This window comes from Diaphorina citri, unplaced genomic scaffold, assembly GCF_000475195.1.
Source record: "Diaphorina citri unplaced genomic scaffold, Diaci psyllid genome assembly version 1.1 scaffold312, whole genome shotgun sequence".
NCBI lineage: Eukaryota > Metazoa > Arthropoda > Insecta > Hemiptera > Psyllidae > Diaphorina > Diaphorina citri.
Genome location: NW_007377747.1, coordinates 254,754 through 274,490, shown reverse-complemented (window position 1 = coordinate 274,490; position 19,737 = coordinate 254,754). Strand labels below are relative to the sequence as shown.

The 19,737-nt window shown below is 41.3% G+C and overlaps 2 protein-coding genes across 9 annotated transcripts in view; both read left to right on the top strand.

Moving 5' to 3' along the window:
* The window catches only part of LOC103507423, a 25,569-nt gene extending 11,052 nt beyond the window's left edge, over positions 1-14,517 (top strand). For 3 of the 8 annotated variants that reach the window (XM_026822293.1, XM_026822295.1, XM_026822292.1), the window contains 3 exons: positions 7,559-7,792; positions 8,198-8,494; positions 14,188-14,516. In XM_026822293.1, coding sequence (XP_026678094.1) covers positions 7,561-7,792; positions 8,198-8,494; positions 14,188-14,465 — 807 coding nt within the window. In that variant the 5' untranslated portion in view covers positions 7,559-7,560 and the 3' untranslated portion in view covers positions 14,466-14,516. Of the gene's footprint in view, positions 1-318; positions 459-873; positions 1,097-1,712; positions 1,756-7,558; positions 7,793-8,197; positions 8,495-13,384; positions 13,639-14,187 lie in introns of those variants that run through there. The other 5 variants (XM_026822297.1, XM_026822298.1, XM_026822294.1 and 2 more) reach the window with 4 other exon arrangements.
* LOC103507432 (zinc finger protein 768-like) lies at positions 2,500-19,737 on the top strand. The gene is made up of 8 exons (XM_026822291.1): positions 2,500-2,862; positions 3,282-3,373; positions 14,985-15,366; positions 15,562-16,032; positions 17,091-17,296; positions 17,669-17,812; positions 19,072-19,217; positions 19,428-19,737. Exons 1-8 carry the CDS (start codon positions 2,535-2,537, stop codon positions 19,489-19,491), a joined length of 1,833 nt encoding a protein of 610 aa, XP_026678092.1. The 5' UTR covers positions 2,500-2,534; the 3' UTR covers positions 19,492-19,737.

The following is a 19,737-nucleotide window of genomic DNA, read 5'->3' as shown; positions in this document are numbered from 1 at the left end:
TGATTATATTTTTGTAGTTATTTGAATGCTTCCAATAGCCCCAGGATTTTACCAATATTTTTCCAGTCCGTATAAGGCCTGTTAAGCCAACAGCCTGTCAAGTACTTTGAATTTGATTTGTAGGTATAGACTTAGGGGCTCTTAAGCTAACAGACTCTTAGGGGCATAAAAGAAAGCTGGTGAAACCCAGCACAAAAATGAACAAAGACCAAGTATTTTCTAATGACTTCATGCTTGGAGTTTAAACAAGGTGTATTCTATTTTAATTTGAATAGAGTAAATTTGGTAAGGATTCTATCTGCTAATTTATTTTTACAGGTGATAGAGAAATAGAGACTGAGTTTAGCGGTCAAGTGGAGAGCTGTCACCTAGTACCTGGTAGTAATGAAGAACTTAGCACTTTAGTACCTGAGGAGAATGAGATCGAACAAGACTATTCCAATGTACCTGAGGATGGTAAGAACACACTTGAGAACAAAGGTTTTTTTTTTTTTTTAATTGTGTCAAGCATAATTAAATGCTTGCCACAAATACTGTTCCCCAATTATTACTCCTATATAAATTTTATGACTTGGCTTGATTCAAACACTACTTGAGAATAAAACTAACTCAAAAAGGGTTGGTTTGAAAAGCCCCTAGGTCGCGAGTTCAATGCCCGCCCCGGTCGCACTTTATGCTAAACAGTTAAGGTTCTTTCAGAACGGCTGGCTTTCTTTTGTCCTGTTCTCATCCCCTCTTCAATTTCGTTACGATAAGACCTCCGTTGTTACAGTTCTCCATCAAACCAAAAAAAAAAAAAAAAAAAATCAAAATTTTTTTTTTTTTTTTTCCCCTATCCCTTTTTTTTTTTTACCCTTTTATTTTACCCTATGCGAAGCCTGTATCGACAACGGAGGAGAAAGTTAGCTTTTGTCACCCGAGGATGGTGAAGTGAGCACACTCTAGTTCTGCAAATAAAGAACCGATGGGCTATGGAGTAACGTGCTGAACACTATCGATGAAAAATGTAACTGTGGAGACCCGAGAGAAGATCATGCAATCTCTACAGAACAAACTGAGTGCAACCGCAAGAAACCGAGTATTCCAACAGAGTTGTGTGAGTATACCTTATGTGTCGATTGCAAAGCCATCTTTTTTTTTTTTTTTTTTTTTTTTTTTTTGTACCTTGGAACCACTTTCACATTACTTCAAGGCACATTCTTTTACATCCATGCCTATCCAGGAGTGAAAAAGTTCGGTCAGAAAATTTCCACCCCGCCTGGGATTCGAACCCAGCACCTCCAGGTTGAGAGTCAGTGCTCTTGACCACTCAGCCACAGACGCGGGTTGTTTTAAGAGGTTGGATAGAGGGAACTGTAAATGCCGAGGTCTTATTGTCCCGAAAGCGAAGAAAGAAGAACGTCAACCTTTCCGAGAACGAACCTTCATGAACCTATCATGAACGGAGGTTCATGATAAAATCGAACCTACGACCTAGCGCTTACAAGGCAGACGCGCTACCCTAGAAAGGGTTCGAGTCAAAGTTCGAGCAACATGGAAATTCAGTTATTTTATTTCGAGGTGGACATTCATAAAAAGCTTTTTCCCCCTTTTCTAGTGTGATTTATTCTGTACCAAACACATAAGACCTTGTTTAGACTGCGGAAGCAAGGGGATTTTTCAGTCTCATTTCGGCAGTATAAACAGGGTATATCCTATTCTATCTATTTCAGATTTGAAACAGACAAGGATAAGCTTACCATTTACATATGCAACCTATGCGGTCATGTGTTTGAACACATCTCCCACTACTATGGACATTTGAAGAAACACACGGATCAGTTCGTATGGAAGTGTACTCAGTGTCCAGGTAAGTTAAGCTACGTCGGGTATGGCCAACATTTGACGAATGTGCTGGGTTCGAACTCCTACGTTAGACTCGATTCCCGCACGGGACGGATTTTATCCTAAACAGACAAGGTGCGTTCTCGGAACGGCTGTCTTTCTCGTATCCTGTCTTCCTTCTCTCTTCGCTTTCGGGACGATAAGACCTGAGCGGTTACAGTTGGTTTCCTCTATCAAAACTTTAAAAAAAAGCTCGTGTAGTCTGTGTCATATCATGTCCAGTCCATACCCTAGTATTTTCCTCTTCAAATTAATGAGAAACGACAGTATTAACAGTATTTTACATTTGATTCAACACGAGAAAGTAACCCATTGAAACACCAGAAACTCTATAAAGTAACCCTTTGAAATAGCTTACAGGACCCTTCTTGGTACCTAATCTGTACCACCATCCTCAGTGGTGCAGTGGTTAACGCGTTGGACTTTGGATCTGGAGGTAGGTGGTTCGAGTCAAGTCATAAAATTTATCTAGGTGTACAATAATGGTTAACAATATTTGTGACAAGCATTTAAGTATGCTTAACACAATTAAATCTAATCTGTACCAAATACATAAGACCTTGTTTGAACTGCGGGAGTAAAGGGACTTTTCAGTCTCATTATGGCGGCATAAACAAGGTATATTCTATTCTAAATTAACCCATTGGTGCATGAAACTTACCCTCCTGTTCTATTTTCTATTCTGTCCACAGTGTAGCGAGTGTGTCGAGATCTATCACAACGTGTACGAGTTTCTCAAGCACTCGTGCATTTCCGGCGCCGAGGATCGGCTCCCCTCGGAACCCCCGCTGACCAATGACAACAGCGAAGAGCTCATCTCCCTCCTCAACGAAATATTGAACAGCTGCCAGTCGACCAATAAGAACGAAGAGATCATGAATATTCTGCTGAATTTGAACGTGGGAGGAGGGGAAGGGGGCGGGGCCATGGAAGAAGAGATTTCCCCTCCTTTAACGACGGATAAGTTTGATGACTTGGGTGAGTGACTTATGATTATGAAGTCAGCTTGGTTGGTAGCGCATCTGCCTTGTAAGCGCCAGGGCGCGGGTGCCACCCAGGGTGGATTTTATCCTGAACGCATGATGTTTGTTCTCGGAACGACCAGCTTTCTCCTATCCTGCTCTCCTTATTTATTCCTTAGAAACAATTCCATTTCAAGCTCAATAAACTTTAAGCTGAATACTCCTCGTCTAAAACTTTCTGGTTTTCCTTCTCTATTTAGTTTGGGGGTGTTAAGAACTCCGTTGTTCCGTTTTTTCTCCCTTTAAGTTTCTTTATCGCTTTTTTTTTTCTCTCTCTTTTTTTTAAGGGGAGGCGGGGAACGAACAAACCTCAATTTCAGCTTCTGATCTTAACCCTTTGACACCATTTTGACGCTCAGTTCTTTTTATTTCCAGACATGATGCCGGGGGAAATGTCGGCCGAGCAAATTTTCGAGAACCTGTCCACCTCCTCTCTCATCCCGATGATGAACGCCAATCTCCCGGACCAAACCGGATCCACACATAGTCGACGCGACGGCCGTGGACTATGTGTGGACATAGCTTTATATGGGTTTCAGTTGGTCGGTCTGTAGTGTGGACTAACCTTAACAAATATTTTACCTATATTAAGTCGGTATCTACTCTATAATAAGGCTGCCTCGAAGAGATACACAATTATCGAAGAGATAAAAGGGTCTGGCAAGAAACGCCAACCCTAGGTAATTCAGTAACAAACGGCAAGGAAGAAGAAGCTCTACCTATTCTATATGCCAGTTGTCCAGAACTGCAGGCCAAGTGAAAATAAAGACGGCAGACTGAATAACTAGATGTACCATAAAAGACATAAATTTCCTTCTTAAAGGATCAGAGGCTTGGGTTTCACCACTTTTATCTCGGACGAGGAAAACTGCCATTTAGGTATTTTAGTTTTCCTATTTTGGTTTCCCTATTCACTTTCTCTCCTTCTTTGTGAACGAATAGAGACATAATCGGATTTAGAGACATAGACGGTTTTTATTTATTTACTTATTCATGTATTTATCTGTTTATTTACTTATGCACGTTTTTGTGTACTTTTTCGCAACATGTCTCTTTGTAGGTAACAGTAGCAACGATGGTCTTATATACTTGTAAATCTGTCCAAGGACAGGTATCAGTACAACTTTCTCCACTTTTCTCTATCTTGTTCATCCTCTCTTAACTCTGCATATGATTTGCCCTTCAGGATATCCGATAACATACCAAATTTTCTTCTACCTCTACCTCTTTTTCCTTCGATTTTGTCTTCCATGATTCTTCTTTGTATGCAGTCTCGGCGTAGAATATGCCCCAACCAGTTTGCCTTTCTCTTCTTGATGGTTTTCAATATGCTTCTTTCTTCTCCTACTCTTCTCGCACTTCCTCATTACGTATTTTGTCCGACCACTTGATCTTTTCCATTCTTCTCCAAAGCCACATCTCGAAACTTTCCAGGTATTTTTCCTCTTTCTTCCTCATGGTCCACGTCTCTGAGCCATATAGCACTACACTCCAGATATAGCATTTCGCAAAGCGCTTTCTAAGTTTAATGGGGATTCTTCTCGCTGTAAGTAGATTTTGGACTTTTATGAACGCTGATTTTCCCATGCATATTCTACTCCTGATCTCTTGAGTACAGCTTCCATTACTAGTCCCTTGAATAATGACAATTTGTTCCTTTTCAGAGGAGAGCCCTAGTACGTTTCGCACACAGGCACTCCTCCGCACTCACATTCGTCGCAATCACTCTGCGGAGCGTAAATACTCGTGTGAACTGTGCCAGGATAGTTTCATTTACGCCTCCCATCTATTCACTCATCTCAAGACCGTGCACAAGTGTGAACGCGACCTCAAATGTTCCCTGTGTAGTAAGAGGTACGTAAACTACGCCTTGTAAGCGTTAGGTCGCGCGTTCGATTCCCGCCCGGGGCGTAAACAGATAAGGTTAGCCAGCGTAAATACTCGTGTGAACTGTGCCAGGATAGTTTCATTTACGCCTCCCATCTATTCACGCACCTCAAGACCGTGTACAAGTGTGAACGCTCCTCTCCCCCCGTGTCTGGCAGGCCCCCCACTGATCCCGGCCCTGGCAAGGTTAAACCCCCTGATACCTACTGCCAAGTATGCAGCGCCACGTTCACACGGTCATCATCCTATCGCGCTCACATGAGTGTGGTGCATAATATACACCGTGTGGTGTTTACATGTCAGGTAAGTGATTAAATACAGCTTACTTCCCTTGTAGAAAGTCCCGGTTCGATGGGCATCATAAAAAAGCTGTTGCCTGCCTGGTTATTTTGGTTGGTAGCTCGTTTGCCTTGTAAACGATAGGCCGCGAATACCAGCCCCGGGGCCTGAACAGATAAGGTTCATTCTCGGAACGGCTGATTTTCTCCTGTCTTCCATTCTTCAATGGAGCAGTTGCAAATGGGTAAAAATTAATAATAAAAGGCCGATTCCTACGTGACGTCAAAGTTCACGATTTACCGGTATTTTTTAAATCGATTTATCTCGGGATCTAGAAGTCGTAGAAGAAAAAGAAAAATTCCGTTGGTCCTCATTTTTCCTGCTCTATGACTTTGAAACATCACCCAAGTAAGCGCAACTGATCTATTTCGGGCTGTCAGCTTAGAATAAGTTGTTCTATTATACTGACAGTTTAATAGAGCACCTCTTTGATATAATTTTGTTTGCAAATTAAAAGTTAGCTCTCTAAATGGTTATTTTTCTCAGGTGGAGATGGGTCTAGTGGAACCAGAGAGAATGGGAGGCAAGTGAAGAAGTACTACTGTTTGGTGTGTGGAGAGACGTTTCGATATCAACTGCTCCTCAAACGACACATGACTGAGCTGCATGAAACTCAGAAACTATTTCAAGTAAGAGTTGGTGGAAGTAGTGGGTACAGTATCTGCTACATTAAACTCTAGTGGTCTGTGTCGTAGCATGCCCATTCCGTACTATGTCTATTCCATCCTTGTTTCTGTACCCTTATTTTGGTGTGTGGAGAGACGTTTCGATATCAACTGCTCCTCAAACGACACATGACTGAGCTGCATGAAACTCAGAAACTATTTCAAGTAAGTGTTGGCGGAAGTAGTGGGTACAGTATCTGCTACATTAAACTCCAGTGGTCTGTGTCGTAGCATGCCCATCCCGTACTATGTCTACTCCATCCTTGTTTCTGTACCCTTCTTGTTCACTCATCTCAAGACCGTGCACAAGTGTGAACGCGACCTCAAATGTTCCCTGTGTAGTAAGAGGTACGTAAACTACGCCTTGTAAGCGTTAGGTCGCGCGTTCGATTCCCGCCCGGGGCGTAAACAGATAAGGTTAGCCAGCGTAAATACTCGTGTGAACTGTGCCAGGATAGTTTCATTTACGCCTCCCATCTATTCACGCACCTCAAGACCGTGTACAAGTGTGAACGCAACCTCAAATGTTCCCTGTGTAGTAAGAGGTAGGTAAAGCCTGCCCTGTGAAAGCTAGGTCGTGGATTCGATACCCGCCCTGCGCAAACTTTATCCTAAACAGACAAGGTTTGTTTCTCCTGACCAGTCCTTCTTCCCTGTTCGATTTCAGGACGATACCTAAGACCTCCTTTGTTACAGTCCCTTCTATCAGACCTCTTGAAAAAAAGTGATTAAATCGCGAAAGAAGGAAAAATACAGGTATCCTTAACAGGCCCGCACCCAGGATTTTATTGAGGTTGGGGAGGCAAAAATCCAAACAGTCATGTACCGGGGGCTGGATGCTCCAGATTTTCGGAATCTACCCCATGGGAAAAGTCCAAAAAGTAAGTCTTAAAGGAGGGTGCCTCGGCCTTCCCTTAAGTACGACCCTGATCCCCAATATTATGTACTTGCGTTTGCTTTCATTCGCAGGTTTTACAAGAAGTCGGACCTGTGCACTCATCTGAGCATTCATTTACAACTGAAGAAGCATCTGTGTGATTTGTGTGGCAAGAGATTCTCGCACAGTTCCAACCTTCTGGCGCACAAGCGATCTCATTCTGGTAAGTCTACCTCTGACTGAGTGGTTAAGGACGCGGAATCTCGACCCGGAGTTGTTGGGTTCGAATCCCACCTCAGAAGGATTGGGCCCTTCTTTCAACGGTTACTTTCAGGTGTTCTCGTGTTGACCCAGCACCTAAACGGGAAGTATTGTGTCTCTTATCACTCATTTGGTGAGAGGCATACTACGGGATGGGCATGCTACGACCAACCAAGAATGGAAATAAAGGCTAACACTTTCTACCTTTACTTGAAGCTTTATTAAGTATAGTTATTGTTATAGTGGTGTAGCTGCACTGAAGGGGGTTGATGGTCTCTAGCCAAGATTACTTTGCCCATCCCAAACTGCAGTCAACTGTGCTGTGCTTTTCCTTTGAAGCATGATAAACCCTTTGTAGCTCCCAGCTAGCCTGGCTGGTTAGGGTCTGATCCCTATTTGTAGTCCCACAGCAAGACACTGGTTTGCTCACTGTCAGACCTAGAAGTACTATATCCTATGTTGAGTTTTTAAATTGATACCATTTGAGACAGTATTTTTTTTTTTTTTTTTTTTTATCTTTTTTTGTGTTTTTAAATTTTTACCTTTTTGGAAATTTTTTTTTTTTTTTTTTTTTTTTTTTTTCTCTCCAAGTTCTCTAATCTCCAACAATTTATTTGTTTCAGCCATGGACAATCAGTTCATGATAATGTTAGACCCCTCTCATTGCAACATACCTCAGACCAGTGGCACACAAACAGACAAAAATACCACAGACAATTTAGATCCAACTCAGTCAGAATATCTGCTCGATATTAACACTGGAGTGACGTACCGAGTTGTTGAGCTTAATGGAATCAATTATTTGTTTGCTACAAATACTAGTCATGTTGCGGATATCACACCTATTTTATTAGGAGGTGAGTGTGTGTGTTTTTTTTTTTTTTTTTTTTTTTTTTTGGGGTATTCACCCCCTTTTTTTTTGGGGGGGGGGTGGTTTTTTTTTTTTTTTTTTTTTTTTTTTTTTTTTGTAACCTGGTGAATTTGCTCTTTATATTAATTAGACAATTAGGAGAAAAAATGGTCACTGCTAGCCTCAAAGAGGCTGGGCAAACAGCTATGGGTAACAATGAAAGTATTCCAAATAAGACAGACTAAGAATATTTGCAGTCAAAAGTCTACCTACTATATTTTCTATTTAACATTTTTTCTCTCCCTATAATAAAATTAAATCTCCTATGTAGGCTTGTGTAGGATGATAGGAATAATGGAATGACCAACATTATGTCATGACTTTTCTTCATAAATCTCTTCCGATCCCTCAGACAATCAACAAACTGCCATTCTGCTCAACATCTCAACTCCGACATCTAGTCAACCTTCCACCGAGACCATCACACTTGGCTTCAGTAGCTCTAACCTTGATGAAGAAGCTGTCTGCAAATCAACGGAAGATGTGGATAATGATTTGGATGAGATTATTTCCCTTGTCAAAGAGGATATTAGTCATGATAAGGAGATAATTGAGTCCTGCGGGAAACTGCCACCGGTCACTGTTACAGAGCCGTTGGAAGAGGACAAGGACTTGTATAATAAAGATGGAAGCTTAGTGAGAGTCACAGGTAAATTTTGCACCTGAATCAAACTGAATACTAAAAGTAGACTGGAATAGTAAAGAGTTTGTTGAAATCTTAGAGAAGGGAGCAAAGTTGGGTAATTAAAGACCGATTCTATCTCTCTCTCTCTCTCTCTCTCTCTCTCTCTCTCTCTGTCTTTCTCTTTCTCTTTCTCTTTCTCTTTCTCTCTCTCTCTCTCTCTCTCTCTCTCTCTCTCTTTCTCTTTTAAATCCGCATTAGAAACGTTGTTTCACACCAAAAAGCGCCCGAGTAGGATCAGACTCTTTTTTAAATCCTTCAATTTTTTTAATCCTTTTTTTAAATCCTTCAAATTTTTTTAAATCCTTTTTTTAAAACTTCATTTTTTTAAAATCCTTCAATGTCTTCTCTCCCCCCAGGCAGTAGACCCTACCCGTGTGTGGAATGTGGCCGTCGCTTTCGGCAAATCAACGCCCTCAACATTCATCGATCTACTCACGCCAAGTCCACTCAGAGCTCTGAAGAACCGGCAAATCAACGCCCTCAACATTCATCGATCCACTCACACCAAGTCCACTCAGAGCTCTGAAGAACCTAGTGGAGATGGGTCTAGTGGGGGTATGTACTGTGATGGGACTTGGTAGACCTGTGCATGAGCCTTACAACGCCCTACACTTGAATTTAGACCACGCTACGCCACTGGTTAGGTTAATTTAACACACTTGGACAATTTTCTTGTTTGAATAAAAAAAAAAGTCTACCAAGCATGGGATTTGTAAGTAAGTAAATAACAAAATGACTGTGGTTCTAATATTTATTATTTTTTTTATTATTATTATTAAGTATTATTATTATTTTTTAACTATATAGGTACCTAACCATTATCATTTTTTCTTCTTTTCTTCCTTCATTTCACCAAAATCCCTTTAATTTTCTCTTACCTAGTGGATATAGGAGTACTTGTTCAGAAGTCATGTCAATGGAAAATTGCTACAAAAAGGAACTGGCGGTCATGTGTTTGAACACATCTCCCACTACTATGGACATTTGAAGAAACACACGGATCAGTTCGTATGGAAGTGTACTCAGTGTCCTGGTAAGTTAAGCTACGTCGGGCAACTGTGACCAGTGTTCATATAGGGTTAACTTAAACACAAAAAGGAGCTTTCAGTAATTATGCAGAAGTCACGTCCGTTGAAAAGAAAAGCTCCTTTTTGTATTTAACCTAACCGTATAATGACACTAATCACTGCTCTAATTGTGAAAACTCCTTCTCGTGTTTAACCTAACCCTATAATAACACTGGTCACTGCTTGTTTGTGCCAGTGACGAATGTGCTGGGTTCGAACTCCTACGTTAGACTCGATTCCCGCACGGGACGGATTTTATCCTAAACAGACAAGGTGCGTTCTCGAAACGGCTGTCTTTCTCCTATCCTGTCTTCCTTCTCTCTTCGCTTTCGGGGCGATAAGACCTGAGCGGTTACAGTTGGTTCCCTCTATCAAAACTTAAAAAAAAGCTCGTGTAGTCTGTGTCATATCATGTCCAGTCCATACCCTAAGTATTTTCCTCATCAAATTAGTGAGAAATGACAGTATTAACAGTATTTTACATTTGATTCATCACGAGAAAGTAACCCATTGAAACACCAGAAACTCTATAAAGTAACCCTTTGAAATAGCGTACAGGGAGTTTTTTTTTTTATTGAAAATTTCATTGTAAGTAAGTTTTCTATCGATGGTATTTATCTAACCCAAGACCTTCTGCATGGAATATATATATACTTGTAAATCTGTCCAAGGACAGGTATCAGTACAACTTTCTCCACTTTTCTCTATCTTGTGCATCCTCTCTTAACTCTGCATATGATTTGCCCTTCAGGATATCCGATAACATACCAAATTTTCTTCTACCTCTACCTCTTTTTCCTTCGATTTTGTCTTCCATGATTCTTCTTAAAGTTTAGTAAAATGCACCCATTGCTTTTTGCTTACACTGTTTACTCAGGTCAGGTCTTAGGTAGTTTTAGGTAGGTACATATTATTTACACTCTGTATCGTCGCAAGGGCCAGCCGTTAGCGCGTTGTACTAGCACTCTGCACCTCCTAGGTCGTGGGTTCGATTCCCACCCTGGGCAAATTTTTCTCAGAAGAAAAATTCGTTCTTGGAACAGCTGGCTATCCTCCTATCCTGTCATTCTTCTCTTCAATTTTGAGACGATAAGACCTCACTACCTTAGATGTTAAAGTTCCCTCTATCAAACCTCTGAAAAAAAAAAAAAAAATTTAATGTAGGTACAGGGTTGCAAATTTTTGCTTTAAATTACAATCCTTGGTACCTTCCTCTAATCTAATAGACCAAATTGGTCCATATGGTGCCAACATAATTGTTTCATATTGTCTCTTTTTCTTGATAATATAAAAGGGTAGGATGGTTGTAGACTGTGGTTTTGAGCCCTAAGTAAAGAGGAGGAACTAATAATATAATTATTGGAAATGAAAACATAAATAAATATAGGTATTTTTAAACACATACAGGATCTATTAAGAAATTTATAAAGCGGGTTTTGTTATGTATAAAAAATAGTAATAAGATTTAGAGAAGTAACAGAAAAATATGGAGATAGAAGTCCAACTTAGAAATTGAAAAAAGAGAAAAAATAGAAGAGAAAAAAGTGATGTTTGTCATTCAAAAATACACAGATGGACCAGTATTCAAAGGAAATACATCCAAGAATTGTAATCAAGAAAATAGACACATCACAAGATATACTATTATAATTCCCATGGATTTCACCAATTAAAATGCTCAATCCAAGACTATCATACTGAACAATTATTATTATTGAAAATTTCATTGTAAGTTTTCTATCGATGGTATTTATCTAACCCAGGACCTTCTGCATGGAATAGTCCCTTGTTAATAATGACAATTTGTTCATTTTCAGAGGAGAGCCCCAGTACGTTTCGCACACAGGCACTCCTCCGCACTCACATTCGTCGCAATCACTCCGCGGAGCGTAAATACTCCTGTGAACTGTGCCAGGATAGTTTCATTTACGCCTCCCATCTATTCACGCACCTCAAGACCGTGCACAAGTGTGAACGCGACCTCAAATGTTCCCTGTGTAGTAAGAGGTACGTAAACTACGCCTTGTAAGTGTTAGGTCGCGCGTTCGATTCCCGCCCGGGGCGTAAACAGATAAGGTTAGCCAGAGTAAATACTCGTGTGAAGTGTACCAGGATAGTTTCATTTACGCCTCCCATCTATTCACGCACCTCAAGAGCGTGTACAAGTGTGAACGCGACCTCAAATGTTCCCTGTGTAGTAAGAGGTAGGTAAAGCCTGCCCTGTGAAAGCTAGGTCGTGGATTCGATACCCGCCCTGCGCAAACTTTATCCTAAACAGACAAGGTTTGTTTCTCCTGACCAGTCCTTCTTCCCTGTTCGATTTCAGGACGATACCTAAGACCTCCTTTGTTACAGTCCCTTCTATCAGACCTCTTGAAAAATAGTGATTAAATCGCGAAAGAAGGAAAAAATACAGGTATCCTTAACAGGCCCGCACCCAGGATTTTATTGAGGTTGGGGAGGCAAAAATCCAAACAGTGATGTACCGGGGGCTGGATGCTCCAGATTTTCGGAATCTACCCCATAGGAAAAGTCCAAAAAGTAAGTCTTAAAGGAGGGTGTCTCGGCCTTCCCTTAAATACGACCCTGATCCCCAATATTATGTACTTACGTTTGCTTTCGTTCGCAGGTTTTACAAGAAGTCGGACCTGTGCACTCATCTGAGCATTCATTTACAGCTGAAGAAGCATCTGTGTGATTTGTGTGGCAAGAGATTCTCGCACAGTTCCAACCTTCTGGCGCACAAGCGATCTCATTCTGGTAAGTCTACCTCTGACTGAGTGGTTAAGAACGCGGAATCTCGACCCGGAGTTGTTAGGTTCGAATCCCACCTCAGAAGGATTAGGCCCTTCTTTCAACGGTTACTTTCAGGTGTTCTCGTGTTGACCCAGCACCTAAATGGAAAGTATCGTGTCTCTTATCGCTCATTTGATGAGAGGCATACTACGGGATGGGCATGCTACGACCATCTCTCTCTCTCTCTCTCTCTCTCTCTGACAGACCATAGTCGTCTAATGTAGCAGTTGTTTTACTGCTACGAAATAAAAACGGCAGTGAATCTCTCTCTCTCTGTGTGTGTGTCTCTCTCTCTCTCTCTCTCTCTCTCTCTCTCTCTCTCTCTTTCTTCTCTCTCTCTCTCTTTCTCTCTCTCTCTCTTTCTTTCTCTCTCTCTCTCTCTCTTTCTTTCTCTCTCTCTCTTTCTCTCTCTCTCTTTCTCTCTCTGTAGTCTGTCTCTCTCTCTCTTTTAAATCCGCATTAGAAAAGTTGTTTCACCCCAAAAAGCGCCCGAGTAGGATCAGACTCTTTTTAAAATCCTTCAAAAATTTTTAATCCTTTTTTTTAAATCCTTCAATTTTTTCAAATCCTTTTTTTAAAACTTCATTTTTTTTTTAATAAGCAAAGGTAATTCCATTTAAGATCGCGTGTTTACCACGAGGAATATGCTCAATGTGAGTTTTGAATTTTGCATGCTACCTAACCCTATCATAGTTAGAAGTTTGTGTGAAAAAAATCGAGACAGATTGGCTTTGGAACTTAAAAAAAAAGATGAGTGTTTCACCGCCGTTTTTATTTCGTAGCAATGAAACAACTGCTACATTAGACGCAGACGCATGTGTTCTGTATCGTAGTATGCCTCTCATCAGATGGGCGAGAAGAGACACAATACTTCCCATTTAGGTGCTGGGTCAACACCAGAAAGGAACCCGTTGAAATATTTGCAATCGAAAAATGAGAACAAATTTTTGTCGGAGGTGGGATTTGAATATTTTAAGTACTCAACTCCGACATCTAGTCAACCTTCCACCGAGACCATCACACTTGGCTTCAGTAGCTCTAACCTTGATGAAGAAGCTGTCTGCAAATCTACGGAAGATGTGGATAATGATTTGGATGAGATTATTTCCCTTGTCAAAGAGGATATTAGTCACGATAAGGAGATAATCGAGTCCTGTGGGAAATTGCCACCGGTCACCGTTACAGAGCCGTTAGAAGAGGACAAGGACTTGTATAATAAAGATGGTAGCTTAGTGAGAGTCACAGGTAAATTTTGCACCTGAATCAAACTGAGTACTAAAAGTAGACTGGAATAGTAAAGAGTTTGTTGAAATCTTAGAGAAGGGAGCAAAGTTGGGTAATTAAAGACTGATTCTAGTGATTATATTTTTGTAGTTATTTGAATGCTTCCAATAGCCCCAGGATTTTACCAATATTTTTCCAGTCCGTATAAGGCCTGTTAAGCCAACAGCCTGTCAAGTACTTTGAATTTGATTTGTAGGTATAGACTTAGGGGCTCTTAAGCTAACAGACTCAGGGGGGATTTTACCAATATTTTTCCAGTCCGTATAAGGCCTGTTAAGCCAACAGCCTGTCAAGTACTTTGAATTTGATTTGTAGGTACAGACTTAGGGGCTCTTAAGCTAACAGACTGTTAGGGGCATAAAAGAAAGCTGGTGAAACCCAGCACAAAAATGAACAAAGACCAAGTATTTTCTAATGACTTCATGCTTGGAGTTTAAACAAGGTGTATTCTATTTTAATTTGAATAGAGTAAATTTGGTAAGGATTCTATCTGCTAATTTATTTTTACAGGTGATAGAGAAATAGAGACTGAGTTTAGCGGTCAAGTGGAGAGCTGTCACCTAGTACCTGGTAGTAATGAAGAACTTAGCACTTTAGTACCTGAGGAGAATGAGATCGAACAAGACTATTCCAATGTACCTGAGGATGGTAAGAACACACTTGAGAACAAAGGTTTTTTTTTTTTTTTAATTGTGTCAAGCATAATTAAATGCTTGCCACAAATACTGTTCCCCAATTATTACTCCTATATAAATTTTATGACTTGGCTTGATTCAAACACTACTTGAGAATAAAACTAACTCAAAAAGGGTTGGTTTGAAAAGCCCCTAGGTCGCGAGTTCAATGCCCGCCCCGGTCGCACTTTATGCTAAACAGTTAAGGTTCTTTCAGAACGGCTGGCTTTCTTTTGTCCTGTTCGCAAATTTTCGAGAACCTGTCCACCTCCTCTCTCATCCCGATGATGAACGCCAATCTCCCGGACCAAACCGGACTATTGATGAATATGCCGCCGGACCAATCTAGTCTATCAGCGAATATGAACTTTAGTACGACGGGCATTGGTGTCAGCCCTGCTGGGTTTACCCCAGGGACTGATGTTATCGAATCTAACACGGGTGGTTTTATCGGTGATTCTAATGTTACCCAAGCAAACACGAGTGATTTCACCTCTAATTCCAATGTAACCAATTTAGACTGTCCATCGGACCACAATTCGGTCGGTTTTAACCATGGAACTAATGGTAGCCAATCGAACACGGCTAATTTTATCGCTGATTCCAATGCTACCCATGCAAATAGTTCATCACCAAACCGGACTATTGATGAATATGCCGCCGGACCAATCTAGTCTATCAGCGAATATGAACTTTAGTACGACGGGCATTGGTGTCAGCGCTGCTGGGTTTACCCCAGGGACTGATGTTGTCCAATCTAACACGGGTGGTTTTATCGGTGATTCTAATGTTACCCAAGCAAACACGAGTGGTTTCACATCTAATTCCAATGTAACCAATTTAGACTGTCCATCGGACCACAATTCGGTCGGTTTTAACCATGGAACTAATGGTAACCAATCGAACACGGCTAATTTTATCGCTGATTCCAATGCTACCCATGCAAATTGTTCATCGGAACCCAATTCAGCTGGTTTTACCCCAGGGTCCAGTGTAACCCATCCTAACACGGCTGGTTTTATCGGTGATTCTAATGCTATCCATTCAAACTGTCAATCGGACCCAAATTCAGCTAGTTTTACCCCAGGGTCCACTATTACCCATCTCGATACAGCTGGTTTTGCCTCTAACGCCAATGCTATCCCATCAAACTGTCCTTCGGACCCCAATTCAGCCAGTTTTACCCCAGGGTCCAACGTTCCCACGGCTGGTTTTATCGGTGATTCTAATGCTATCCATTCAAACTGTCAATCGGACCCAAATTCAGCTAGTTTTACCCCAGGGTCCACTGTTACCCATCTCGATACAGCTGGTTTTGCCCCTAACGCCAATGCTATCCCATCAAACTGTCCTTCGGACCCCAATTCAGCCAGTTTTACCCCAGGCTCCAACGTTCTCGGTGCTTCCTTCACCACTAATTCCAACACTACCCAATCAAACTGTCCATCGGACCCCAATCCAGCTGGTTTTACCCCAGGGTCCAACGTTCTATCCACCTCTTTGCTTCCCACTGGGCCCGCCACGGTACTGTTCAGTTCCCAGCTCAAACAGTTCCCGGCCAAGATGAGTGTGACCCTGAATAATATTGATAGACTGAAGAAGATGATCGAGAATTCCGCCCGAGGAGAGGCTCAGTTGGCGCGGATTATTGAGAGACTGAAGAGACATATTGATCCTGAAGGTAATTTCAAACCTAGAGTCAAGATAATAGGTATTATGTTCTTATTTAGAGTTTTAGACGAGGTTTTAAAGTGAAAGAGCAGAAAAAAATTAACTAGGGATATATGCCTTGACGTGTGGAAGTGACTATACCTAACAAGGATAACTACCCACCATATGGGTCAATAGACTATGCGCTTATTTAGGCGAAGTTTTAACGTGAAGAGCAGGAAAAAATGAGGAACTAGGGATTTTTTCTTTCTCTTCAACAACTTCTAGATCCCATTCTGAAAAATTGAATAATGCCTGAAATTGGAAGGGGGGGGACTCAGTTTTTTTAAGCATTTAGAATATCGACCCACTGGGCCCGCCACGGTACTGTTCAGTTCCCAGCTCAAACAGTTCCCGGCCAAGATGAGTGTGACCCTGAATAATATTGATAGACTAAAGAAGATGATCGAGAATTCCGCCCGAGGGGAGGCTCAGCTGGCGCGGATTATTGAGAGACTGAAGAGACATATTGATCCTGAAGGTAATTTCAAACCTAGAGTCAAGATAATAGGCATTATGTTCTTATTTAGAATTTTAGACGAGGTTTTAAAGTTAAAGAGCAGAAAAAAATTAACTAGGGATATATGCCTTGACGTGTGGAAGTGACTATACCTAACAAGGATAACTACCCACCATATGGGTCAATAGACTATGCGCTTATTTAGGCGAAGTTTTAACGTGAAGAGCAGGAAAAAATGAAGAACTAGGGATTTTTTCTTTCTCTTTAACAACTTCTAGATCCCGTTCTGAAAAATTGAATAATGCCTGAAATTGGAGGGGGGGGGACTCAGTTTTTTTTAAGCATTTAGAATATCGACTTATCATATCACGATTTTTTATTATTATTATTATTTTTTTTTTTTTTTTTGCTAAAATTTCGACTTATTATTTCCCGTTTTTTTTTTTTTTTTTTTTTTTTTTTTTTTTTTTTGCAAATGGAATTTTGATTTTAGTTGGATTTTTCCAAACTTTACGTAGGAATCCAAATCCAAATGCATATGCTTTATTTATCTCCTCTCTGATCCCAAGGTAAGCTGTCCAGCCTAGCTACCACGCCCGCCCCCCTCTCCTCTCCCCCCGTGTCTGGCAGGCCCCCTACTGATCCCGGCCCTGGCAAGGTTAAACCCCCTGATATCTACTGCCAAGTATGCAGCGCCACGTTCACACGGTCATCATCCTATCGCGCTCACATGAGTGTGGTGCATAATATACACCGTGTGGTGTTTACATGTCAGGTAAGTGATTAAATACAGCTTACTTCCCTTGTAGAAAGTCCCGGTTCGATGGACATCATAAAAAAGCTGTTGCCTGCCTGGTTATTTTGGTTGGTAGCTCGTTAGCCTTGTAAACGCTAGGCCGCGAATACCAGCCCCGGGGCCTGAACACATAAGGTTCGTTCTCGGAACGGCTGATTTTCTCCTGTCATCCATTCTTCAATTTTGGGCTGTCAGCTTAGAATAAGTTCTATTAGGTATACTAACAGTTTAATAGAGCACGTCTTTGATATAATTTTGTTTATGTAATTTACAAATTAAAAGTTAGCTCTCTAAATGGTTATTTTTCTCATTTTCTTTCATTTTTGACCTTTTCTCGACTTCTATTTTCAGGTGTGCTCGAAGATCTTCTCCTACGAGAACGGATTGAAGGCTCACGTGCGAAACAAGCATGGTTCAAGTGAGGAGAGGCCGAGATTCAAATGCGAGGGCAGGGGCGAGTGTGATCGCGTGTTTACCACGAGGAATATGCTCAATGTGAGTTTGGAATTTTGTATGCTACCTAACCCTCTCAAAAAAACCCCCTAACCCTATTATAATCCGAAAGTTGTGTACAAAAAAAAAAAAAAATAAAACAGTGACCTTAGGACTTTTTCAGGAATATGCTCAATGTGAGTTGCAGTTTGCATGCTACCTAACCCTATCATAGCCGGTAAAAGAGACGTACAGTAGGCATAAGCAAAGGTAATTCCATTTAAGATCGCGTGTTTACCACGAGGAATATGCTCAATGTGAGTTTTGAATTTTGCATGCTACCTAACCTTATCACAGTTAGAAGTTTGTGTGAAAAAAATCGAGACAGATTGGCTTTGGAACTTAAAAAAAGATGAGTGTTTCACCCTTTCACCGCCGTTTTTATTTCGTAGCAATGAAACAACTGCTACATTAGACGCATGTGTCCTGAGTGACGGACTTAATAGTGTAGGGCCACTAATCACAGTGCTACACTTGGGGAAGCAGCTATAACAGAGAGGTAGACACAGGTACATAGCACATCGCTTTATTCTTTGGTATGATCGCGCTCGTCGGAGAGACTGCTCGAATTTCTGAAACAATCAGAAGAGAGGGATTTGATTATTACAAAGCGGGGAAAAAACAAATTTTGATAGAGCGAACAGTAATAACAGAGGTCTTATCGTTACGACATCGGAGGGAGAAGGACAGGATAGGAGAAAGCCAGCTGTCCCGAGAACGAATCTTATCTGTTAAGAATAAAGTTTGCCCCGGGCGGGAATCAAACCCGCGACTTAATCAATGAGTCAAACTAAGTGTGAACTCCAACTGTGGTCTTCACATGGAGGTATAAGGTAGGGGAGGGGAAGGTAGGGGAGGGGGCGCTACCTTCCAAGTTAACTACTCTAAATCTTGCTTATGCTAACCGTATAGGACTGATCGGCAGTCTAACCAAGATGTAAAAAAAAGTAATGAAAATAATAATACCACAGAGAGGAAGGAATAGAGGTCAGCTTTCGGATCTCAGTTAGACGAAGAGTATGAGAGTATCCAATGAAACACTTGGTCCCATGGATTCGAGACTTATGATATTGCTATGACTGAGAAGAGACACAATACTTCCCATTTAGGTGCTGGGTCAACACGAGAACACCAGAAAGGAACCCGTTGAAATATTTGCAATCGAAAAATGAGAAAAAATTTTTGTCGGAGGTGGGATTTGAATATTTTAAGTAGGAATTCGTTATTCAAACTTTTTACCCAAATGCTCTATTTCCCCTCAGATTCATATCAAGCGGGATCATCAGAAGGAGAAACCCTACCAGTGTTCCCAATGTTCCAAGAGCTTCTTCTCCAAGTACGATCATAAGATACATAGCCGTGTGCACACGGGCGAAAAACCGTACGCGTGCGAATTTTGTCCGCTCACATTCCGCCATTCATCGCATCTGTTCCGACACAGACGCTCCCTTCACCAGATGTATGAACAGTGAACGGACTGGCCCTTCATCAGGTGTATGAACAGTGAACGGACTATGGTAAGAGTTAAGGCCCGCTCCCACTTGTCGACCGCAAAAAATCGTGTCGTGCGTAGTGGGAACACTCATTTAAATTATAATTATTACCTACCTATGTTCACATTCCGCCATTCATCGCATCTGTTCCGACACAGACGCTCCCTTCACCAGATGTATGAACAGTGAACGGACTGGCCCTTCATCAGATGTATGAACAGTGAACGGACTGGCCCTTCACCAGATGTATGAATAGTGAACGGACTATGGTAAGAGTTAAGGCCCGCTCCCACTTGTCGACCGGAAAAAATCGTGTCGTGCGTAGTGGGAACACTCATTTAAATTATATTACCTACCTACGTGGAAAAATCGCATGAAACTTACTAGTGGGAACGGGCCTGTACATGTACAATGGAGGTGTTGCAATTGGGAAAA